A 27,009-nucleotide genomic window follows, 5' to 3' on the forward strand; every position below is an offset into this window, starting at 1 on the left:
AGTAAAAAATTTATAATCCACATTTAATAATGATATCGGTCTGTAATTTTTTATCTGTGTCAAGTCTGAATCTTCTTTTGGTATTAAGGTAATATTTGCTTCTGTCCATGTATTTGGGAGTTTTGCCTCCAACAAAAATTCATTGCACACATCCTTCAATGGTTCACTTAATATATCTTGTAAAGATTTATATAGTTCAGCTGGTAGTCCATCTGGCCCCGGTGTTTTCTCATTTTTTTACTTCTTATAGCCTCTGTTATTTCCATCGATGTTATTTTTTTCCTCTTGCATGGTTTTAAAAGTTTCTGAAATTTTTGAAAGATTATTTTCTTCTAGATATTGAATCATTTTCTCCCATGAAATTTCTTCTATATTATACAGTTTCTTATAGTATTCTTTAATTATCTTTTTATTTCTTCATTTTTAAATTGTAAGCAACCTTTTTATCTACTAAGTTATTTATCAGTTTCTTCTTTTTTTAAAGTTTGTAAGCTAATCATATTCCTGGTTTGTTTGCATTTTCAAAACAGTTTTGTTTTGTACCTATGACTTTTTTTAATATGATAGAGGAAATTGGGATACAGGATGTCTGGAGGGAAATTAATCCAGGAAAATTACAATAGACATTTTATTCAAATAGTCATCAATCCTGGTCCAGAACTGACATGATTTGGATGACATCTGAATTGAGAACAAGCATGCAGGAGATTGAGATAGAACCAGGTGTATGGGCAGACCACAATCCCTTAAAAATGACATGGAAAGTAATATCAAAAGGACTTTGAATCAATCTCTATTAAAAGAAAAAGAATTTATAGCAACAAAAGAAATGGAATTTTTTTTAAAGAAAACAAAAAAGAAGATACAGCATTACAAAACACATGGGATACAGCCAAACCATACTTTAGAGGTATAGCTATAACATACATGGCGGGAAAAAAATAAAAACAAAAAAGGGAAAAAATTGAAAAATTAGAATCGGAACTGCAAATGAATCCGCAAAAGAAGATACTGAAAAGAGAAATGGAAATAATAAAACATAAATTAAATCTGTTGGATTAGTGCAAGTTCGCATCCCACCAGGCTCAAGGTTGACTCAGCCTTCCATCCTTCCGAGGTAGGTAAAATGAGGACCCAGATTGTTGGGGGCAATTAAGCTGACTTTGTAATAATGCCGCTTGGGGTGTGTGTGAAAGCCCTAATAAGCAGGCAAATACATAGAATGAAGGCTACTGCTAAGCTTGTAAGCCGCCCTGAGTCTTCGGAGAAGGGCGGGATATAAATGGAATAAAAATAAAAACAAAATAAAATAAAATTGGCACAGCAAATTAAAAGAGGAATAGTGTACGCATTGGAGCATTGTACTGAAAGATCTTTGTTCATTCCTCTTGGAAATACCGAATTTGTTCTCATTTACATTTGATTCTAGGAAGACAGTGAAAACTTTGGGGTATTAATTGACTGCTATGAAGGACTGGATAGGATATAATGAGCTGAAACTTAATCCAGACCAGATGGAAATACAGGTGGTGGCTTGACATTTGGTTCAGATTTAGAGTGGATGGTCTTACGCTTCTTTTAAAATTTAGGTCTGTAGAGTGTGAAAATGTACTCCCACTGGATGTGTAAGCATCTATTTCCAACTTTGGCTGACACCAGCTGTGACCCTATAGCAAATCAACATCACTATATCCATTCATGTTGAGTGAGGTTATTAGCATGCATCCTATAGAATGCTTCTTGACTCAGAGTAACAAAGCTGCATTACAACAGGACTCAGAATTTGGTCAAGCCTTAGTTTTTAGGAGTACATATGGATTTTTAAAACAGATATTTTAAATGCATTGATACATTGATAGGTTTTCTGGACTTTTTATGAGTTTTATGGTTTTGGAATTAATTGAGAAAAACTTTATAAACTATTTTATGATAACACCCTAAACCGATGGCCTTTTTAAAAGGTTTAGATACCTTTCCTACTGATAGTTGTATGATCCATAAAATGTTAATAAAAATTACTCCCTATTCCTTTTTCTCAATTTTCTCTCAGAATTAATACTGCCCCTTACATATATTAGGTTAAATATATTAGGTTTATTCAATAAAACCTTCTCTGATCAATGTGTGCATTTTATAACAATTGGAGAGCCTTTTCCCCTAAAATAGAAGATCCTCTTATTTGGTTTCCCAACTGAAAAATTAATGTTATACACATTCTTGAAACCTGACACATAAAACTTAGTAAGTTTTATCCCCTGGACTTTGATAAAAGTGGTCTAGTTATAAGAGATCAGTATTACTAAAATTTCAGGCAAAGATGTACCTACTTGTTTATTTATTTAAACAATAGGAATTACAAAGATTGGGATTTCTACATTAAGATTTGTGAATATTTGTTGAATATTTCTCAGTCACCTTGATCCACCTATCTATACTTTCTTTTTAGGTAATTTTAATTAGTACAAAATAAAATGTTCCATTTAAATCTATCAACAGTCTTAAAAAATAAAGTGAATACCTGCAGCTTAATGCTTTGAAACTATCCAGAGAAAGAATGACAAAATAAGGTATCATGGTAAAAAGCATCCTGAAGGGTTAAATAAGTTGGCAGAAGCTATTTCAGCAGATTCTTTTTTCATATCCATGATGATAACTGTTTTGCAAATAAGCAAGTATCCCTCCACCAAAAAGCCCAAATCCTTGGTGGAGAGCCTTGGTGGAGCAGTGGGCTAATGCCACCTTAAGTAACACCAGCTGCCTGCAATTGGTGCAGGTTCGCATCCCACCAGGCTCAAGGTTGACTCAGCCTTCCATCCTTCCGAGGTAGGTAAAATGAGGACCCAGATTGTTGGGGGCAATTAAGCTGACTTTGTAATAATGCCGCTTGGGGGGGGGGGCGAAAGCCCTAATAAGCAGGCATATACATAGAATGAAGGCTATTGCTAAGCACATTGATTTGTGCTTTAAATTGTAAGCCGCCCTGAGTCTTCGGAGAAGGGCAGGATATAAATGGGATTAAAGAAAAAAAAAGAAGTGAAGTTCCAATTGGGATTCAGTTATTTTTTCAACGTTTAATATGCCCCTGGGTATTTAGTCACTGCTCTTTCTAGAGGGAGGGCTAAAGTCCCCCTTCTCTCACCGCAGGGGGGAGAATGCTTAGCAGCTTAAGGAGGTACAGAAAATAATTAGAGTGTAAAAGAGGTAGATCTCGCCCAGTCCTTTCCGTGCTGCTTTAAGAGTTGCCTGGTGGAAAATGTGACTTCGGTTGTTCATAGCCTAGGGACGAGCCATAATGGCCGGTCCTTTCGTCTGCCGTTTTGGAGGGACTGCCAGGTCCAACGGGAGAGTTGCGGCTCTCCCACGATCCAGCGAGCGCCCCTCCTTGCTGGTCACCTCTTCAGGGCGACTTTCGGCCCTTTTCAGCCCCCCCCCCAGGAATGTGAAACTGGACAGGGGAGAGAGAGCAAGTCTCCCAGACGTCCATAGCGGCTGCATGACAAATCGGAAGTCTGAGATGGAATATTTGATGTAGGCCTGGACAATTGGTGCTTTGATTCCCTGGGGTGGTTTAGTCTGCAGAAGGGAGATCTGGGATGGTTCTTGAAAAGGACCTGGAAAAATGAAAGCCCTAATAAGCAGGCATATACATAGAATGAAGGCTACTGCTAAGCTTGTAAGCCGCCCTGAGTCTTTGGAGAAGGGCAGGATATAAATGGAATTAAAATAAAAAAAATAAAAAAATAAATCCTACAATAGGATCTCAGAATGCCAAATGTGATCTTTTTCTAAAAAAGAGGGTTTTTTAGGTTTTGGAACTATATGTTTATGTGTGAGAGTTATCTTAAGTAGGCAGGGAGGCAATCAGGGAGGGAGGGAGGGAGGGAGGGAGGAAGGAAGGAACAAAGGTAGATATATGGATAACAACACAGCTAATAATTTTACGACTCAGCAAAAGGTTTTTTTTCCTGCCTTGTTCATGTAGTAAAAAATACCAAATACAGTGATGGAATTTTTTTTAACAAATGCAATCAGTAAATGTATCAGTAATGCCAGGTCTTTAAAGCATCTTGTCAGAATCCATTTATATCACATTCATAAATGTATGTTTAAAACATTATCCCCCCACCATATGGATTCTGCCATCTCCCGAGGAAGGAGGAGCATATGTGGATTCAGCCTGCCTTAGGTTATTTCAAAGACCAAGGAAACCTTTTGAACTGGGGGGATCAAAAGGGAGGGTTAGAGAAGAAGGTATCTGGCTTTTGTTTTCTTTTAATTCTGGAGAGGAAGAAGGCAATAACCATAAAGATTCGAAGTTCCTTTTTTCCCCCACGAAAGGGATGACACAAAGTAGAAGGATGTGGGCTGACCAAATGGGGTTGAGGGAAGGGGGGTTGAACCGGGTACCCTTTATAAAATTTCAATTTGTAAAACAATACTAAGTCCTGTCTTGTATTCCCACAACCAAGCATGTCCTAGTAAAGATTCCTTTTGGACTAGAACTGACTCTTAAGAGTTTTTGTCTTCCTAAGACGTGGTTTGGGATGGGTCCTGACACATCTATTAAATCAAAGGAAACAAATTTCAAAAACCAACTTTTCCACATGATTTTTTTTAAAAAGAATACCTACATCAAGGAACAATTTCTAGTTAAATTGTAGCATCCAACAATATGTTCCATTTTGTAATAATGGAACAAAATTGAGCTTAGCATCATTTATCCAGACAATATTTAGATTTTATGAATAAAGTATTTGCAAGCCTTCTTGATTTGAGACCAAAGTAGCAAAATACAGAATGATCATGTTCTGTGTGATGGAGTGTATATTAGTATAATTTTTTAATAATTCAAGAAAATGAAATAGTTTTAAATGGTTATTAGGGACAATAATTAGACTCACATAGTGTTTTTCTTGTTCTCCTTGCAAATACTGTAGGAAAAAAGTACAAACTTCTTGCCTTGAATACCTTCTTGATCCTTTATTGTGGTAATTATAACTAAAAAAAAACAGGGATCTGATGAAAGGAGGTATGAAATGATTGAGGTGGTTCAACAACTCAATCAATTCCACACACTATCAGTTCCTATTAAATTTTTAAAAATGATGTCATGGTCACCTATTAACCATTCTAACATTCACTCTATCTCTTATAGCAGGGGTATCAAACTGCCAGCCCATGGGCCAGATGTGTCATGGTGAAACCGCACCCACCCCATTGCTGGCAATAGAAAAAAAGTCATGATACCTCGTGCCACATCACGTGACATTGCGAGTTTGACACCCCTGCCGTATAGGATTTTCTGAAAATTCTACCCTTCCAAATTGAATAATAATTAGCAATAGCAATTAGACTTATATATTGATTCACAGTGCTTTACAGACCTTCCTAAGCAGTTTAAAGAGTAAGCATATTGTCCCAAACAATCTGGGTCCTCATTTTAGTGACTTTGGAAGGAACTGAATAATGCTCAGTTCTTGTTGGTTTTGTCCAGGCTGCTTTGCATTTTTAGTTATGCATAAACAGATATATTTTGTTCAGAATTAATAGTTTCCAAGTGATTGTGTTAGGCAACATGCATATTTTATGAAATGCTCAAGTACAGAAGATTGACAACTTTTACTATGTTGCATTTGATGTAGTTTAGTTTCCCTTCCTGATACTTTCTGTTAGTATTTTGCCTATCTTTTCTGGCATTAAATGCCAGAAAGAAGCAAGTGAAAGCTATCCACAATTAATTTCTTGAATATTAATATTGGTAACAAATTGCAAAGTCATGTCCCACAAAAAAGGAAGGTCAAAATATACAGTCAATTGTTACAAAAGAATCTGGCCTGTTTTGGTCATAATCTACTTATTGCTAAGCTATAATTTTTATCTAATTATATTTTATATGGTAATTTTAACATGCAATTTTGACAATAAAATCTGTTTGAAGTCATGGTTGAAATTAGTTTACAAAATCTTGCTTACTTTAACCATACCTTGTAGTTCATTCTGAACCCTTTCTATAAGAACCAAAACAAATGACTAAACAAATTCCATTCAGCTGTAGGGATGATGGAATATTTCCTTATCTAATATGTGGATCCAAAGAAAGTTCCTTATGGTCTGAAGGTCTGCACCTACTTGATAGTAATGGGCTATTTGGATGAGTCTTGACCTTAGGAATTCTAGAAATAGCTATTTTAATTTCTGATGTGAAGGTAGACAGAATCTTTTAAGAAGGCTATCAACATCATACATTTTGAGTGGTATGGAGGAATTTTCATTTGGCTTTAAAGTTTTTTCAGAAATTCTTAATATTATAACAGCAAGTTTCCTATGTCCATCAGAATTTGGCTTAGTGAAAGTTGCATGATAGAGTTCTGCATACATTGATTTTTAGGCCTTTGCAAAGCAAACTATTACAACTATGTCTCTCTGGAGCAGCCTCTTAGCATAATATTTTAGGAGAATCCTTTTACTAACATCTAAACTGTCCATAAAAGAGCTTTCTTATCTTATTTGCTGATTTTAGATTCTTCCTCAGGCTAACCAAAATGATCTGTAGGGGAAAAATATAGGAAGAACCTCCTTTTACCATGATCAGGTTCATCTCAAACAATGCCTTCATTCTTCTGGCAGTAGTAGTTTGCTCACTCTTGAAAAAACCACGTATGCAGCATTAAAGTTATTAGTAAATATTTAGTTCTTACCTTCAGATTACATATTTCTTCAAAGAACAAAGACTTATGTTAGTGAAAGTTGCATACGCAAATGATACAAACTTTTTTCCTGTCTTAAAAAAAAAGTTTAGAGAAATTAGACTGATACTATTATGTGGCACTCAAAGTATTCCATAACCTTGACCCTATCTGCTAACTTTTTTTAAAAGATGGATTGATTTGGTGTGCTTCTAGATGCTTGAAAAAAATACATATATGTTGAGTAAATATAAGAAGATGTCAACGGAACAGAAGAATTTGTAATTTTTTTGAAGTTTTATTTTGCTTTCTTCTTTGGGTTCAGTTCTTAAATTATCTTTTGAGAAAGTAAAGTAGTTACTTGGAGAAGTTGTCTAAGTGAGATCTGGCAACAGCTGCTTCCCCCACCCCCACCCCAATTTTGTGGTCTATTTATTGCTTTGTGGTTCACTCTGAAAGTGTTATTATTTTGTAATTGGATTTCTACCTGTGTAAAATATTTTTAAAAACTGAGAACAATGTTGGTTCCTTCAAAAAATGTGGGAATTGAACTAGTGTCAGATAATCTACAAAATCTAAGAAAATTGTTGTAGATTAGAATTGATTACACTTAGCAAAATCGGTTGTAACCTTTGTTGATTTCACATTGGTAAGCTGTAGTCAATACATCTCACATGCAGATGCATATATATTTAGACATATATTGTCCATGTTAAATATAGGTTCTTTTAATTGTAAATTACTTTTCCTGGAAAATTAGATTAAAAGATTAAGATTAAAAATAATTTCAAAATGTAAAATTAGTTTCTAGTAATTAGTTTACATTTTATATTTTTTGTGACTGATGAAATAGTTATGGTATATGAAATCTTGCAACTCATTACTTTTTAAAATATAGCTATATATAGTAGGATCAGGTTTTTCATCAAGAAGTTAGGTTTCTTGATATTAACTTACTAAAGCCATATTGTCTTCTAAGGAAGGCAGCCCTGAATTTAATGCACCTGCATGCACAAATTGTCAATGGAAACTTTTCTGTCTCATAATATTATATTTCCAACAAATCTAAGATTATCCGCCCATTTTAGAGAATTAAGTTATTTAGGGAAAAATCTAGTGTTGTTTTGAGAAATACAGTAATAAGTTGCTATAAGAGTAAAGGACTTTGTAAATTAAATTGTCTGCTTCCATCTGCTGGGCATACTAAATATTGATAGTAGATTTAAAGGCTTTAAGGCAATCTGTCTGTGTGCACAGAGTATTCAGTTTAAATAAATTAAGTAATTCATCATTTTATATAATACACTTACATTTTATATGTGCATACACTTCATTTTTGAATTAGTAGCATCACTGTCCTTTTAATTAGGTAATAATAATTAAGGATAATAACTTTCTATGTATAAATAATTTGTGACAAAATAATCATAAAGTTTGACTGATATTTATAAATTATATAAATTGTATATAAGTTTAACTCTTATTAATCCAAGTTTAAAATGCTTCATAATAAGTGATCATCTACATAAAAATGAATAAATATTTTTGTTTGTCTGCTTTCCAGGTTTTAGGAACTCCAAATGAAGAGTCATGGCCTGGAGTTCATGTTCTACCACATTTCAAGCCAGGTTGGTTTTGCATGCTATTAAAGTTTGTTTATATATATAAATTCTACGTGGGAAAAAACCCGAATGACCAAAGATCTACATACAAACACCCGCGAAAACCTCAGAAAACATATATGTGTGTGTGTGTGTGTGTGTGTTTGTGTGTGTGTGTGTAATGTATGTATGTATATATATATGTGTGTGTGTGTATGTGTGTGTGTGTGTGTGTGTGTGTGTATATATTTGTTGTTGTTGTTAGCTGCGAAGTCGTGTCCGACCCATCGCGACCCTATGGACAACATTCCTCCAGGCCTTCCTGTCCTCTACCATCTTCTGGAGTCCATTTAAGCTCACGCCTACTGCTTCAGTGACTCCATCCAGCCACCTCATTCTCTGTCGTCCCCTTCTTCTATTGCCCTCGATCTTTCCCAGCATTAGGCTCTTCTCCAGTGAGTCCTTCCTTCTCATTAGGTGGCCAAAGTATTTGAGTTTTAGCTTCAGGATCTGGCCTTCTAAAGAGCAGTCAGGATTGATCTCCTCTAGGACTGACCGGTTTGATCGCCTTGCAGTCCAAGGGACTCGCAGGAGTCTTCTCCAGCACCATAGTTCAAAGGCCTCAATTCTTTGGCGCTCAGCCTTTCTTATGGTCCAACTTTCACTGCCATACATTGCAACTGGGAAGACCATAGCCTTGACTATACGCACTTTTGTTGACAGGGTGATGTCTCTGCTTTTTAGTGTGCTGTCTAGATTTGCCATGGCTTTCCTCCCCAGGAGCAAGCGTCTTTTAATTTCTTGGCTACAGTCCCCATCTGCAGTGATCTTGGAGCCCAGGAAAATAAAATCTGTCACTACCTCCATTTCTTCCCCATCTATTTGCCAGGAATTGAGAGGGCCAGATGCCATGATCTTGGTTTTCTTAATGTTAAGTTTCAACCCAACTTTTGCACTCTCCTTCTTCACCCGCAACAAGAGGCTCTTTAGTTCTTCTTCACTTTCTGCCATTAGAGTGGTATCATCTGCGTATCTAAGGTTGTTGATATTTCTTCCGGCAATCTTAATTCCAACTTTTGATTCATCTAGCCCTGCCTTTCTCATGATGTGCTCTGCATATAAGTTAAATAGGCAGGGCGACAGTATACAGCCTTGCCGGACTCCTTTCCCAATTTTGAACCAATCAGTGGTTCCATGTCCAGTTCTCACTGTTGCTTCTTGACCCGCATATAGGTTTCTCAAGAGACAAATAAGATGGTCTGGTACTCCCATCTCTTTAAGAACTTGCCACAGTTTGTTATGATCCACACAATCAAAGGCTTTAGCATAGTCAATGAAGCAGAAGTAGATGTCTTTCTGGAACTCCCTAGCTTTCTCCATGATCCAGCGTATGTTGGCAATTTGATCTCTAGTTCCTCTGCCTCTTCGAAATCCTGCCTGTACTTCTGGTAGTTCTCGATCCACATACTGCTGAAGTCTAGCTTGTAGGATTTTAAGCATGACTTTACTAGCATGAGAAATGAGTGCAATGGTGCGATAGTTTGAACATTCTTTGGCACTGCCTTTCTTTGGAATTGGAATGTAAACTGATCTTTTCCAATCCTGTGGCCACTGTTGAGTTTTCCAAATTTGCTGGCAAATTGAGTGTAGCACTTTTACTGCACTGTCTTTTAAGATTTTGAATAGCTCAGCTGGAATACTGTCACCTCCACTAGCTTTGTTGTTGCTCAGCTTTTCTAAGGCCCACTTCACTTCACATTCTAGGATGTCTGGCTCGAGGTCAGTGACCACCTCATTGTGATTATCAGGGACATTAAGCTCATTCTTGTATAGTTCTTCTGTGTAATTTTGCCACCTCTTCTTAATCTCTTCTGCCTCTGTTAGGTCCCTGCCATTTTGGTCCTTTATCATGCCCATTTTTGCATTAAACGTTCCCTTCATCTGTCCAATTTTCTTGAAAAGATCTCTGGTCCTCCCTATTCTATTGTTTTCTTCTATTTCTTTGCACTGTTCATTTAAGAAGGCATTCTTATCTCTTCTAGCTATTCTCTGGAATTCTGCATTCAATTGGGCATATGTATGTTTTTCTCCCTTGCCTTTCGCTTCCCTCCTTTCCTTAGCTATTTGCAAAGCTTCCTCAGACAGCCATTTTGCTTTCTTGCATTTCTTTTTCTTTGGGATGGTTTTGGTTGCTACCTGTTGTACAATGTCGCGAACCTCTGTCCATAGTTCTTCAGGCACTCTGTCTATCAGATCTAATTCCTTAAATCTATTTGTCACCTCTACTGTATATTCAACAGGGATATGATTTAATTCATACCTGAGTGGCCTAGTGCTTTTCCCTACTTTCTTCAGTTTAAGCTTAAACTTTGCAAGGAGAAGCTCATGGTCTGAGCCACAGTCAGCTCCTGGTCTTGTTTTTACTGACTGTATAGAGCTTCTCCATCTTTGGCTGCAGAGCATATAGTCAATCTGATTTCTGTGTTGACCGTCTGGTGATGTCCATGTGTAGAGCCGTCTCTTGGGTTGTTGGAAAAGAGTGTTTGCTATGACCATCGTATTCTCTTGACAAAATTCTATCAGCCTGTGCCCTGCTTCATTTTGTACTCCAAGGCCAAACTTGCCTGTTATTCCAGTTATCTTTTGGCTTCCTACTTTAGCATTCCAATCCCCCATGATGATAAGGACATCATTTTTTGGTGTTAGTTCTATAAGGTGCTGTAGGGCTTCATAGAACCGGTCAATTTCATCCTCTTCAGCACTGGTGGTTGGGGCATAGACTTGGACTACTGTGATATTGGTGTGTATATATATATATATATATATATATATATATATATATATATATATATATATATATATATATATATATATATATATATATATATATATATGGATCCTTGGTTTTTCGGGTTTTTCCCCGCGTAGAACTAAAGGTGTAGGCGCAACGTTTCGACGGAATCCCATCCGTCATGGGATTTTAAAAAAGAGGAACAAACAGCCACATGCTTCTCCCAGAAGAAGGAAGCTAAAGCCTGATGATGACGGATGGGATTCCGTCGAAACGTTGCGCCTACACCTTTAGTTCTACGCGGGGAAAAAACCCGAAAAACCAAGGATCCACATACAGGCACCCGCGAAAACCTCAGAAAACACACATATATATATATATATGTGTGTGTGTGTGTGTGTGTGTGTGTGTGTGTGTGTGTGTGTGTGTGTGTGTATGTATATGTGTATGTATGTATGTAGTTTGGGCTGATACAGGCAAAAACATTTGGGCTGACAAGGTGTTCAAAATACTCAAGACATATCTCCCCTGTCTCTTCCCTCCCCGATGCAGCTGACAAAGTAAGAAAGAGCCTGTGGCCTAGAGGTTAAAGCAACTGCCTAATGTGCAATCAGTCCAGGTTCGAATCTCAGAAGGGTGTGGCTGACTGATGAGAACAAATAAGTTTGAAATAGCTATATCAGTCTCCCTTTAATTCTTTGTTAGCAATCCAAAAATTTACGTGTGTGTGTGTGTGTATGTGTATGTATACATACACACACACACACACAATTTTTGAAAGATACTGGTTATATGAACAGAAGCACCATCTCAAGGTTTAGTGTGTTAGTAGAAAAAAGTCATTGCAAAATGCAGATTATGATTTCTAATAAACTTAAAGTTAAATTATATAAATATTTAATTTAACATTTGATCAGAGATTCTTTTCTTTATCAGGAATCATTCTTTGCTTGAAATTTATGTATGTTTTTATTACGTATGTATTTGGTAAGAAATATTATGAAGATGCTTGAATGAACAGTCTGTGGTGCCTTCCCGTAGATATTCTACATGTTAACTTTAGCTAGGGAGAACATGGCTTTTGGGCCACCTATTTACTTCTTTCCCTCTGTATTTTTCTCTCCCCCCAAATTTTTATACTCAGCTAGTCTAGAAATATCTTAAGTCCTATATTATCTCTTCAAGACAGTCCTAGGAGACTTTTAACAATGATTAGAAACATCACACTTCTTTTCTCATCCCATTTTGGCATCTCTTTTATCAAGAAACCAAAATGCAATTTTATACCTTATTAGGAATTGTAATAGGAGCTGAAGCATCTCAGCTCAATGTTTTAGAGCTGTAAAAGAACAATGTACTTAGCCAATAAATCAGTGTGTTGTTCCTAAAGAAAAGAGTTACATATTGTATTTTCTGAAATAGTGAATTGGATATGGACTCATTAATCTCAAACTGATATCCAAATTTTTCAAAATCAATTTTTGTAACATTGCTTTGATCTATTCTTTTGAATACCAGAATTGCTTCAATGTAATTAGGATGTACAAAGTGGGAATATAATATGAAAAGCATAGAGCTGACTACTAAGCTAGAGAAAATTGCCAATAGTAATAACACTTAGACTAATATATACTGCTTCGTAGTGCTTACAGCATACTTTAAACAGTTTACAATGTCAGTGTATTGCCCTCAGCAATCTGGCTCCTCATTTGACCGACCTCGGAAGGATGGAAGGCTTAGTCAACCTTGAGCCCCATCAGAATTGAACTCAAGACTTTGGGCTGAGTTTGCTTGCAATACTGCATTCTAACCATTGTGTCACCAGGTTCAAAATTATTGTTTGAATTATTATCTATATTAATATTATTTGTTGATGTAATACTTTTCTTCTTTTCAACACTGTTAACTTTTATGGGCAAAGTACACTAAATATTAAATAGTTTTAAAACGTCTGTTAGATAAGCAAAAAATTATTCTAAACAAAACTTGCAGTGCTTATATCTTTCATTCTATATAAATTAAATATTTTATAATAGTTTCCCAAAATGTGACTGGAATTAATGTTTCTTCCCATGCTTTATGTCTTGTGTTTCTGTTGAAATGTTAATAATTCATTTTCCTAAAGAGCTATCTTTTAAAGAATATTAATGAAATACTTATGGTTATTATTTTTATAACCTCAGACAACTCATAGAATGTGAATTGGGACAGAGTTTGAAATCTGGCTTGATTTTGTAAGTGTAATCATTCTCACCTATGGTTTTGCTCTTCTTGTTTTCAAAAATATTTTCCAAAATACTCATTGAGCCAATTCTTTTCTCTCAACCAAATCTCCTAAACAGTTTTGCTGCAGGGAAAAAATGAAGGAAGAAATGTTACATATTGCTTTGGTCTTCTGAAAAAAAAACACTGTGATATAGTCCTTATCAAATAAATAGGAATAGGAATAGGAATAGGAATAGGAATAGGAATGGAATGGAATGGAATGGAATGGAATAGAATAGAATAGAATAGAATAGAATAGAATAGAATAGAATAGAATAGAATAGAATAGAATAGAATAGAATAGAATAGAATAGAATAGAATAGAATAGAATAGAGCTAGAAGGGACCTTGGAGGTCTTCTAGTCCAACCCCCCACTCAAGCAGGAGAACCTATACCATCTCAGACAAGTGACTGTCTAGTCTCTTCTTAAAAACCTCCAGTGATGGAGCATCCACGATTTCTGAAGGCAAGTTGTTCCACTGGCTAATTATTCTCATTGTTAGGAATTTTCTCCTCCTTAATTCCAGGTTGCTTCTTTCTTTGATCAGTTTCCAATTATTGTTTCTTGTCCTGCCCCCTGGTTCTTTGGAGAATAATTTGACCCCATCTTCTCAAATACTGGAATACTGCTATCCTGTCACCCCTATTTCTTCTTTTATTTAGACTACCCAAGTCCTGCAGCCGTTCTTCATATGTTTTAGTCTCCAGGCCTTGGATCATCTTAGTTGCTCTTCTCTGAACATTTTCCAAGGTCTTAACATCTTTTTTGTAGTATGGTGACCAAAATTGATTGCAGTATTCCAGGTGTGGTCTCACTAGGGTTTTATAAAGCATTACTAATACTTTGTGTGATCTTGATTCTATGCCTCTGTTTATACAACCCAGGATTGTATTAGCTTTTTTGGCCACTGCTGCACATTGCTGGCTCATAGTCAAGTGATTGTCCACTTGGACTCCAAGGTCCCTCTCACAGTTACTGTTTTTGGGCCAGGTCTTATCTAATCTGTACTTATATCTTTGATTTTTTCCGGCCTAAATGTAAAACTTTGTTTTTCTTCACATTAAAACTCATTTTGTTGGATAGGGTCCATTGTTCAAGTTTGTCAAGATCTTTTTGAATCCTGAGTTTGTCTTCTGGGGAGTTTGGCTATTCCTGCCAGTTTAGTGTCATTGGCAAATTTGATTAGTTCCCCTTCTATTCCCTGATATAAGTCATTGATGAAGATATTGAAGAGTACTGGGCCCAAGATGGAGCCTTGTGGTACCCCACTGCTTACTTCTCTCCACGTGGATATACCATTGGGACTACTCGTTGAGTACAGTTTGTCAGCCAGCTAAAAATCCATTGTTATTACTTTCTGATTATTATTTTTTAAAATATTCATTCTTCCCAACTGCCCTGTAATATAAAAGACTTTTAAAATGATATAAATATGCATTTTTCCCATAAAATATTAAATTTCTAGGAACATTAAAAGATCTGTTTTTTAAAAATAAAATTATAATTAGAAAAATGTGAAATTCATTTGGAAGGAAACCTTGTAGCTTTCTAAGACTACTGTTTAATTTTGTGAGGAGTGCTAATGGTATTTCTGAATGAATGAATATGTTCTTTTACTTTCATGTGTAGTACTTGATTTAAGAAGAGAAAAGTGCTTTGATGCTAGGTGGCAGTCAGGAAGCAGTTCTGATCTGTTATTGTTTAATGATACTATACTGCATAATGTTTGTATGCATATAATGTTTTGTGTATTGAAGAGCTTTAAAAATAAAATTAAAATGAAATGTTAACTTTTTGAAGTAATTGTATACTTCAAAATTTTAATACTTTGCCTGTTATCACTTGAACTTAGCTTTGAAACAGTGATCTTTGCAAGTTGAGAACTTAAGGGAAAAGTAAAGTTAAAAAGATAAAGGAATCCCTGCAGATTTACTCTGCTAGTAGTAACCAACTATAGTGGGTGGTGCTCATCTCGGTTTCAAGGCCATTGAGCCAGCACGGTCCGAAGATTACCCTGTCTCGTGGCACTTGGATCTGGAACTTGCGTTGCCAGCTTTCCAGCTGACAAGCCTTAACCACTGAGCTACAAAAAAGCAAAGTTACCATTCTTTTATTTAAGTAATACTGTCTATCTGTAACAGTAAATATTATGATTATTTAAAAATTAGTAAAATATTATGTTTACTAAAAATTCCTATTCATATGTTTCATGTTTTCTCAAAATTACTCAATTCCTTGGTATGTTCTTGCCAGGACCAAATCCTGCTACAGGTGATTCCAGTTCTCTACCTTCTATTTCTACCTGCTGTTTTTAAATTGACCTTTTAATAAGGCAGCTAATGTGCCAGCCACAGTGGGAAACTTCAGTGCTTGGTCCTAAAAAGTTTTCAACGAAACTACTAGAGCAATTTTTACTACTTTCAGAACCCAAGGCACCTTGTTCACTGCAGCAATGTGTATGCTTGATATCCCATAGCAACCTATTAAAATGGAGGACAGGTTGAATTCATGGGGAGAGAGATGAAAAGAGTTTTCTTTCTTCACTGTTCTATGTGTGATCATATGTCTATCAGTGGGATATTTTTTGATATGATTATGTACATGTGATCCAAATCCACTACTCACCATGAAAGGCCAAAAAGGTTCCTTTCAGTTAAGGTCTTATATGCCCATCGTACTAAAAATAATTACTGGCAATCTAATTGATTGTTTGCAGCATTCATTGTGATTTAATTAAAATATTTTAATCTGAACATTATTAGCACCTTGAATTTAAAAATATCTCAACCTTTGTCCAATATGATTCAATACAATGCTTGAGCATTTTCCATTCTGATAAATTGCATAATATAATTGTTCTGCATAGAAACTATACCAAAACCTGGTTGGTTTCAAAGAAGTTCTCTTACAATTAACACAACTTCTTAAATACAACTGCTAACAAAAATATGTCTCTGTCACCTGAAGCCTGCTACTTGTGAGGAAAAGAAATAAATTAACAAAAAGAAGGAAACTGATTCCAATAAGAAATTGCAGTTTCTTCACCCATTTTGGCTGTAGCCATACTTAACCTGTGATCACAAATTACCAGTGAAAAAATTGATGCCTAGTGGGGGAAAAAAGTTGCTTAATGTAGAATAGTGTAGTACAGGTAGTCCTTGACATATGACCACAATTGAGCCCAAAAATTCTGTAGCTAAATGAGACAATTGTTAAGTGAGTTTTGACCCATTATACGACCTTTCTTGCCACAGTTGTTAATCACTACAGCTGTTAAGTTAGTAATGGGTTAAGTGAACCTGGCTTTCCCATTGACTTTGTTGTCAAAAGGGGATCATACAACTCTGGGACACCGTAACAGTCACAAATATGAGTCAGTTGCCAAGCTTCTATATTTTGATCATGTGACCTTGGAGATGCTGCAACAGTCATAAGGGTGAAAAACAGTCATAAGTCACTTTTTTCAGTGCCATTGTAACTTTGAACGGTCACTAAATGAACTGTTGCAAGTCAAGGACTAATAAGGTATTAAAAACACAGGTTCAACTTTCAGAGGTGTCCTTAAAGAAATCACTCTGTTCGAGACAGAACAACCCTATTTCAGTGGCTATACTTGTAAAATTTAATTTATGCTGCCTTGAGCTCTGGCAGCACATGTAAAACAATAATATAAATGGTATTATCAATTATACTTAAGCATTACATTACTATTGTACAAGAAATGTGCACAGTTCTTTCTTTAGTAATTCTGAAAGAATTATGTCCTACATAGAGGAAATAGTACATAACTAGAACTGAATGTCTTATAGTAGTGATTTAGGAAGTATATACAAAAAAGAACTTTTGTTTCTTGGTCTATTATTATGGGAAAAGAAACAAGTTATTACTATAATTGTAGATATTTTTTATCCAAAGAGAGACATAAGCAATTCCTCCCAGTTTGTTTCTACATACATTATATATCTGATTTCAATTTGAAATTCATTTATCAAGGATATAAAACCAAAGAATAAAAATAAATGTACATAGAGTGGAAAATTATCATTACTAATTATTCACAATATCTTAAATATCATATTACAGTGCATTCAGAAAGTATTCATATCCCTTTCACTTTTGTCAATTTTGTTATGCCACCTGATTCTACAGTTGTTGAAATTCATTTTTTTCTCATTAATCTACACTCAGTACCCCAAAATGAGAAAGTAAAAACAGAATTTTAGAAATGTCTATAAGTTTATAAAAAGAAAAAACTGAAATATCAGTTTGGCATAATTATTCAAACCCTTTCCATCAACACTTGAAATTTAGCTGAGATGCCTCCCATTTTTCTTACTCGTTGACATGCTTCTCCACCTTGTTTGTAGTCGAGCTGTGGTAAATTAAATTGATTGGAGATGATTTGGAAAGGCACACACCTCTCTATAGAAGGCCTCACAGCTGACAATGCATACTGTAGCAGAGCAAAAGTCATGAGTTCAAAGGAACTGCCAGTAGAGCTCAGAGACAGGATTACTGCAAGGCACAGATCTGGGGAAGGCTACAATAAAATTTCTGCTGCACTGAAGGTTCCTAAGAGCACAGAAACTTCATCATTCTCAAATGGAATATGTTTGGCACAACCAGCACTCTTCCAAGAGCTGGTTGCCTACACAAACTGAGAAATTGTGGGAGAAATTAGTAAGAGAGGTGACCAAGAACTTGATGGTCACTCTGACTGGGCTCCAGAGATCCTGTGTGGAGATGGGACACAATTCCAGAAGGACAACCATCATTGCAGCCCTCCACTGATCTGGACTTTATGGCGGAGTGGCTGGAGAGAAGTCTCCCCTCAGTGCAAAACATAAGAAAGCCTGCTTGAAGTTTGCAAAAAAGCCCTTGAAGGACTCTGAGATTGTGAAGAACTAGGTTCTCTGCCCTGATGAAACCAAGATTGAACTGTTTGGTCTAAATTCTAAACAGTATGTCTGAAAGAAACAGGTACCACTCACCACCTGCCCAGTATCATCCCAACAGTGAAGCATGGTGATGGCAGCATCATGCTGTGGGGGTGCTTTTCAGCAGCAGGGACTGGGAGACTGGTCAGGGTTGGGGAAACCTGAATGGAGTAAAGTGCAGGAATATTCTCAATGAAAACCTGTTCCATAGCGCTCAGGACCTTAGACTGGACCAAAGATTCACTTTCCAACATGACAATGATCTTAAGCACTCATCAAGACAACACAGGGGTGTCTTAGGGACAACCCTGTGAATGTCCTATAGTGGCCCAGCCAGGGTTCTGATTTGAATTCTATTGAACATCTCTGGAGAGACCTGAAAATGGCTATCCAACCTGACTAAATTTGAGAGGATTTGCAAGGAAGAATAGCAGAAAATCCCCCAATCTAGGTGTATAAAGCTTGTCACATCATACCCAAAAAGACTTGAGGCTGTAATTGCTGCCTCAATTGCTACCTGGTTCAACAAAGTATTGAGTGAAGGGTCTGAATACTTATGCCAATGTGATATTTTAGTAAATTTACAGACATTTCTAACCTCTTTTCACTTTGACATTATAGGGTATATATATGAGTGTATATTAATGAAAAAAGTGAATTTCAACAACTGTAGAATCAGGCTGCAGCATAACAAAATTGACAAAAGTGAAGGGGATCTGAATACTTTCTGAATGCATTGTAAATCTGGGCAAAGGCCCTTCTAGCTACAGTTGATTCCAGCAACTATCAAGCAGGAGCTGCAAATCCAGGAAAGCCCCCAAATTATGCACAAGGTCTGTCTGGGGGATTGTAGAATTGGAAATGACACTTTACCAGATCAATGGGAGCCAAAAATCCACGCCCACTTGATCTTGCCATGTTGAGTTGGAGCCACTTCCTCCGAGCACTGGATCAACATCTAAACACCAATGTCTGGATGGCCAGATAGGAGTTCTACTTCTCCATATCATACTGTTGGATTATCTCTCCCCAGCAGTTTCATGTAAATTTAAAAGGAGCCTAGGGGAAGGTTTAAAAGTATATGAAGGTTATCTAACACAGGTGGATCCAAAGATGGATTTTTGAAAAGGGACTCTATATGATCCACAATCACGCTGAGTCCGCACAGGTGCTGTCTGATCAACGGCTGTGTGATCCAACTTCCTTGTGAAACCCAATCATGTCTGGTAGATTAACAGGCCCAACTCCCTGCAATGGAGGGGGGCAGTTGTGGAGAACTACAGGACCAAGAGGACAAAGAAGGTATGATTTTTCCATAACAACGGACCAATGTTAATGTCCTCCAATACAATGATCAAAATGTCATATGAATGTACATGAAGAGAAACTGCTATGATTTGTCACTGTAGGAATAAAACACTGGAATATGAAGGCCTTCAGTCTGATAGCCTGAATCATACATGTGTGATGTTCTGAATGCATTTTTGCTAAAGAGCACCACATTACAAGATACATGCTATTGGATCCTTGTGTCTCTGCAAAGTTGTTTAATGTGTGCAAGATCTTGGCAGATAGATTAAAGTACTGAATGATATTATTGAATAGTATTAAATATTTAATAGTTTCCAATACAGTTTCCATGAAGTTACTTTGAATTAACATTTTTCAAGATATCTGAAAAGAAACTTATTCTTAAATAAATTTAATAAACAATATTGTTTTGCTCTATTGTTCTTATAAATGATTTCCTAGTGATGATTCCATTTGCCTAATCTGCAGACCTACTATTAGGTTTTAGGAATTAGGTGATGATTTATTTTTACAAGTAATGGGATACTCTCTGCTTTTCTTGTTATTTGATTGCAGAAGCTATTGTTTACTATCGGCATATTTTAGCTAGCTTGTAAACATTGCCTTTAATTGTAAGCATATTAAAGGAAAATGTTTAATATAAAATTAAAAGTCCTTATTTTTTGTTGCAGATCGCTTTACACAGTACAGTGCTAAAAATCTTAGACAAGCCTGGAATAAGTAAGTCTTTCAATTAAGCCATTCTAGCTATATTGTTGATTTCTTGCTAATTAATTAGGAAGTACTTCTCATTTTACAACATTGTCTGTATTTTAATGCTGAATACTGTCCCAAGTTTAATTCAAATATTTAGCTTATAAAATTTCTCAACCAGTGGTTAACAAACGACAAAAAAAGTAGCTTGACATTTATAACTACCTAAAAATAACTTTTTCACATCTGAGTTTTTCTTTAGCTAAAAGTACAAGGCATGCATGGAATTAGTTAACTTCCACTGGTTGATATTCTTTTCAAGGAACAAATAAATGGTACTTCTATACAATACTATTTCTAGTCCCTAATCTCTTTATAATAGTTTGAAATAGTACTACTGCTTGTGCCTCTGAAAATTCAGCAGCCAGCATCATAAGCATCTACAAAAAACAAGCACCTGCAAAAAAGAATGGGTCATCTATCCAAGCTGGAGCCACTGAAAAAGAATATGTAATATTATGTTCTATGTTCTTAGTACTTGGTGTGTGTACATGGCCCACATACTCTGCAGAGCTTCCTTATTGCAGAAAGAATTGGATTGCACAGCACCTGTCCTGGAGATAAATTTAAATGATGATAGATAACTGAAATCCAGGACTGCTTTGGACGTGCCATCAAAACTGTTAAAATGGAAATTATTTTTCATTGTTATATAAGTATTTATGAAATGTGTAAGGCAATGCATAATTGTATCTGCCTATTGCTAATTCTGCTTCTATTAAGTGATCAATATTATTTTTCTCTCCCAAATTTAGCATGATTGAGCCAGCTGATATACTGGATCTGTACATTTAGGAGAGAGAAAAAGAGTGATTCAGAATATAAAACTGTATTAAATTAAACTGAAGGCTTCCCTGGTCTGTCAGAAAGGTTTCGATTGGATGCTTATTAGGAAGTCTACAGACACAACATGTGCTTATTAGGAAGTCTACAGACACAACATATGCTATATCCTCTAACTCAGGGATGTCAAACTCGCAAGTCACATGACGTGTCATAACATATCGCGACTTTTTTCCCATTGCCGGCAATGGGGTGGGCGCAGTTTTGGCATGACACATCCGGCCCACGGGCCAGCAGTTTGACACCCCTGCTCTAACTGATTCTTGTATAATTAATACTAATATAGAGTGAGTATATAGTGTCTCTGACGTACGTGTGTGTGTGTGTGTGTGTGTGTGTGTGTGAGAGAGAGAGAGAGAGAGAGAGAGAGAGAGAGAGAGAGAGAGAGAGAGAGAGAGAGAGAGAGAGAGAGAGAGAGAGAGAGAGAGAGAGAGAGAGAGAGAGAGAGAGAGAGAGAGAGAGAGTATTGGTATTCTTAGCCTCAATGAATTTGTCTTATCCTTTTTTAAAATCATCCAGTTTGGTGGACAATAATCACAAAACTAGTACTGTGAAATACTCCAGTTTAACTGTGAAATGTCAGTTGCTTTCACAGGAAAGGAAGATGAATAAAATGCCTCATTACACATTTTTAGTGTTGGGTAATAAAGATTTTTTACAATCCTGGTATCTGAATTTTCTAAATGTTTTAGATATTTTTTGCTATCTTAGAATTGGTTGAATTATATACAAACCAAATATTCTCATTTATCATATGAGATAACCTTAAAAGGAAGAATGTACATAGTTACACTGAATAGCATCCTAATAATTTCCTTAAAAGGTAAAGTAAATTAATACCTTTCAGATGATAAGTAATTATCAAAACTTCCACATTTACATTACAGTTTTACCTAAACTGAATATGTGGAGAGACACCCAAGGAAATTACATTATTATATATTTCAGTATGCTGGTTTATACTGGGGTTTTTTTGGTTTTAGATAATATAAATGAAACTTTCTATATCCCAAATTATTGCAGTTGGTAACTTGGGAGATGCACTATAACCTAGAATGTCTTGGGCCATTTTATGTTTATCTGATGTCTTTTTCTGTAATGAAAAACAGTTTCTGCTAATGATATTGTTGCCATACTTTTCTTTGTAACACAAAGTTTGCTCTAGAACTATTTTGATGTTGAGCTAGTAAACTGTTAGCAGTTCTAATTGATTTGTAAAAAAAAAGTATCACTTTAATTCTAAAGTCATCTATCCCATGAATTTCAAGAATATTGTACAATGTATCTGTATAGATACATGTATATCTGTGGTGTGTATGATTTGTAGGTTTTGCCTGTCAAAACTAGTCATTAATTAAGACTAATATAGACATCTTCTAATTACAGGTTTAACACTGTATGTCATAGATGTCAAATTCTGGCCTGAGGGCCGGACGCATCATGCAGAAGCCCTGCCCACCCCATTGCCGGCAATGGCAAAACTGTCCCGATACGTTGTGCGGCGTCACATGACGTCACTAGTTTGACATGGCTGTATGCCATAATTCTACTAAGAGTTTTACTGATAAGTTCTTGGTAACAATGGCTTAAGGCTGGACTATTACTATACATATATGGTCTTCCTTTGAAACTATAATTGGTTCAAAATGAGAGTTGCCACAGCCTTGTATCACTGACTGTATGGTCATTGCATACAAATAATTTTTAGTACATTTCAAAGTGCTTATTTTAATGTAAAAATCTTAAATGGCTTGGGTTGCAGATACCTTCAGTCTCTAGCCAACGGAATATATCCATCCTATATATTTAAACAAATGGAAAATGCTTTAAGTTTTATTCTCTTTAAAGATTTTGAAGGTATATCCAGAAATAGAACTTCTAAGTATTGCTTAAAATGCTCTTCTGCCAGAAATGCAGATGGCTCTGATTTTTTATATTTTACGAAGACAGTTAAAGGTATTTGCTTTGTAAGGCTTTCAAGATTTAATGGTTGGCTCACATATCATTATTTGGTATAGTTTCAGTTTTGTTTTGCTTAGAATGGCTTCATTATTTTATTTTTTATGAATATACACTACTGGGAGTTTTTCAAAGACAACAAATATAGATCATGTAAATAAATAAGATGGGCGTGAACAGCTTTGGGGTGTCATGTTTCTGGAAATATGCTTTTGCAAGCAAAAGCATACAGCGCATCATAAATACCTTTGATCTTTGGGCATGGTTCTGTTGTACTCATAATCAAGGCCTTTCAAAAAATATTTATTACAGTCAAAGACAATTAAAAATATTAAGAGAGTATCTAGTTAAGATTCTAGATGTAGGTATAGATCTAAATAATGACAAATAACAAAACAAATAAAATCTATGTTAAAATCATAGTCTGGCACCTATTTATTAATTTATTATTTATTATTTAAATTTATATACCGCCCTATTCCCGTAGGACTCAGGGCGGTTTACAGGGAAAATTAAAATACATAGCATACAAAATTAAAATCAGTTAAAACTATTAATTAAATTACAGTCCCTGAAGTTAAACTAAAACCCAATTAAATTAAATTAAATTAAAACCCCTCAGTCTGGGCCAAACAGCTCAAAGAACAGGGTTTTCAAGTCCCGGCGAAATGAGCGAAGGCCGGGGGCAGTCCTGAGTTCCGTGGGAAGTTGATTCCATAGGGCCGGCACACCCACAGAGAACGCCCTTCCCCTGGGAATAACCCGCCGGCATTCCTTGAAAGTACCCTGAGAAGGCCCTCCCTGTGGGAGCACACAGGACGATGGAAAGTTGATGCCGGCAGCAGGTGTTCCCTTAGATAATCCGGACCCAAGCCATTTAGGGCTTTATAGGTCATTACCAGCACCTTGAATCTCACCCGGAGGGCAACCGGAAGCCAATGCAGCTCACGGAGAAGAGGTGTTACACGGGAGTATCAGGAAACTCCCATAACAACTCGTGCGGCTGCATTCTGCACCAGTTGAAGCCTCCCAGTGGTCCTCAAGGGCAGCCCCATGTAGACGCCCAAGTTGCGAGCCCTATTGACGGGGGGTAACACCTCACGCCCCATCATTAATGATGGAACAGCCTGGCTAACCCGAGATGCCAGTATGCAGAGCCACTCAGTCTTGGCAGGATTGAGACGAAGCCTGTTTCTCCCCATCCAAACCCGGACCGCCTCCAGGCAACGGGACATCATGTCAAGTGCATCACTGGGTTGGTTCGGGGTGGAAAGAAAAAGTTGAGTATCATCAGCGTACTGATGATACCCCACCCCGAAACCACGAATGAGCTCGCCCAGCGGTTTCATGTAGATGTTGAACAGGAGGGGAGAGAGGACCGACCCCTGAGGGACTCCACAAACGAGAGACCTCGGGGCGGACCTCTGCCCTCCCATCAACACTTACTGTGAGCGACCCAGGAGGTAGGAGGAGAACCACCGTAAAACAGTGCCTCCCACTCCCAACCCCCTGAGACGCCGCAGTAGGATACCATGGTCAATGGTATCGAAAGCCACTGAGAGGTCTAAAAGGACTAGGACAGAGGAACATCCCCTGTCCCGAGCCTGCCAGAGATCATTCACCAGTGTGACCAATGCTGTCTCCGTGCTGTACCCGGGCCTGAAACCCGATTGGTACGGGTCAAGATAATCAGTTTCCTCCAGGAACAGAGGAAGCTGATGCGCCACCACACTCTCAACAACCTTCGCCAAAAAGCGAAGGTTGGAGACCGGTTGGTAGTTATTTAAAACAGCCGGGTCCAGGGCAGACTTCTTGAGGAGGGGTCTCACCACCGCCTCCTTCAAGGCGGCGGGAAAGATACCCTCCTTCAAGGAAGCAGATATTAGTGCCTGGAACCAGCCTCGTGTCTCCTCCCCGGGCCGCATAAACCAGCCAGGAGGGGCACGGGTCCAGTAAACAAGTGGTGGAGCTCAGTCTCCTCATGATCCTGTCCATGTCATTGGGGGAAACGGGGTCGAACTCAGTCCAGATAACATGCTCAAGACTGCTTGATTCCTCCATGTCAGACTCTGCCCAGTCAGAGTCCAAACCAGTCTGGATCTGTCCACCAGATGATGACTAAACTCAGCCCGCCCCTGTAAGGGTTCCTCCCTCGTCTCCCAATCAAGGAGAGAGCGAGTCACCCTAAACAGGGCGGCTGGGCGATTATCTGCGGACACGATGAGGGCAGCGAAGTAATTAGATTACACTTAAACAAGAGCACGGCCTAATCTATGATGTAATATTAATCCTTATATTGTAAAAGTCTATAGTTACTAGGCACTAAAATACAACAAAGTAATAACATCAAAAGATTTGGTGCATTAATTGTATAAAACAGTTACAACGGATTATTCATCAAATTCCAGAAATCTTTAGTGCTGCTGTGCAGAATCTAGCTATCTGCATTATGTGACATCTTAAGCAACCACTGAACATAAACAGTATAGGAACAATGAGGATACCTAATAATTATTGGGAAAATAAATTTTGTTTAAATGTCTATAAAAAAGAGCAATGAAAAAGGATATATCCAAAGGTTTCCACCTCTCCAGAATCACAGGGACAGAGTCTTTCAGCCAATGGTATCTTTATATTTGCCATCCAGGAGCTGGAGTGTGTGTGTGTGTGTGTTTGTGTGTGTAAATTAATTTTACTTATTCACATCTTCAATTACTCTTCTTCAATTTCTTGAAGTATAGCATATTAAATATTGAATTATTATCTCACAGTCACTTAGATAAATCTTTGCTTTCCATTAAAATAAATTATATCAAATTTAAAATAATACTTTGGACACTTGGGGGAGCACTTGTGTTAGCTGAATAACAGTTAACAAAATAATCTCAGTTGAAATCATTAACAATATTGCTATTTTCATTTCAGTGATAAAAAACAGTCATCTCAGACATATATAATTATTTTCATTTAATTATTATATAATATACACTATATCTTAAGTTAAACCCAGAGTTTTACCTTCTAAGGATCAGGAACCACATTCCAACTTTCAATTTCTACCTCCAATTTAGGAGTTCTCCTGGGAGCTATGGAATTGACTTCCTAAATTTTCCTTTCTTCTTTATGCAGTACCTTTCAGCATATCTCTTCTGGCTGGCATTAATGCAGGGTTTCCTATTACATCCTAACTGGGGAATTATATTCTCAGTATATAATAAATAGGGAGCAAACACCACATTGATGATGTTACCTAGTTGGGTAATGCAAACAACCAACCAAGCTCAGGAAATGTCAAAGACTCTACAAATGTATTCTCAATGTTTTATGAATCTGGTTTATTATTTTGTTTAGTGAGATTAAAATAGAATTCCTTATTTTGGGAATAGAAATAGCAGAAACACTATTTTGGTACAAGCCAGGAATAAACTGAACCAGTATTTTAAGCAGTTTCAGAGATGGTACAACAAGGTCTGAACACTAATTGGTAGGATTAATTTTTGGTATTTTGCATTAAAATAACAGACTGAATGTTCTCTATGACCAATCTTATTTAATATTATCTCCCTAATGGTTTTTTCCTCATATGCATGATATCCTTAACCATCCCTCTTGTTTTAGCATCATCACTGCAATATGTTCATGTACTATTTAGCCATTTTGTCTAGGTTATTACTACAAATACCAATAAAACTAAATAATACTAATTCTACAACATACATAACACAATATATCTCATCTGCATAATGATGCCAAAAGATATGTCATCATTTTGGCTTATACCAGATGCCTATGAATATAGTTTATATTCCCCATTCAGTCAATTTGAAGTACTCAGTAAAAGCAATTTATAAAGGAAATTTT

The 27,009-nt window shown here is 36.6% G+C and overlaps 1 protein-coding gene across 6 annotated transcripts in view; it reads left to right on the forward strand.

Moving 5' to 3' along the window:
- CDK14 (cyclin dependent kinase 14) overlaps positions 1–27,009 on the forward strand; it is a 289,922-nt gene that overhangs the window by 163,406 nt on the left and 99,507 nt on the right. For all 6 annotated transcript variants that reach the window (XM_081344348.1, XM_081344350.1, XM_081344345.1 and 3 more), the window contains 2 exons: positions 8,251–8,314; positions 20,265–20,313. In XM_081344348.1, the coding sequence (XP_081200474.1) occupies positions 8,251–8,314; positions 20,265–20,313 (113 nt within the window). The remainder of the gene's footprint in view (positions 1–8,250; positions 8,315–20,264; positions 20,314–27,009) is intronic.

This window comes from Vipera berus (genome assembly GCF_964194415.1).
Source record: "Vipera berus genome assembly, chromosome: Z".
Lineage (NCBI taxonomy): Eukaryota > Metazoa > Chordata > Lepidosauria > Squamata > Viperidae > Vipera > Vipera berus.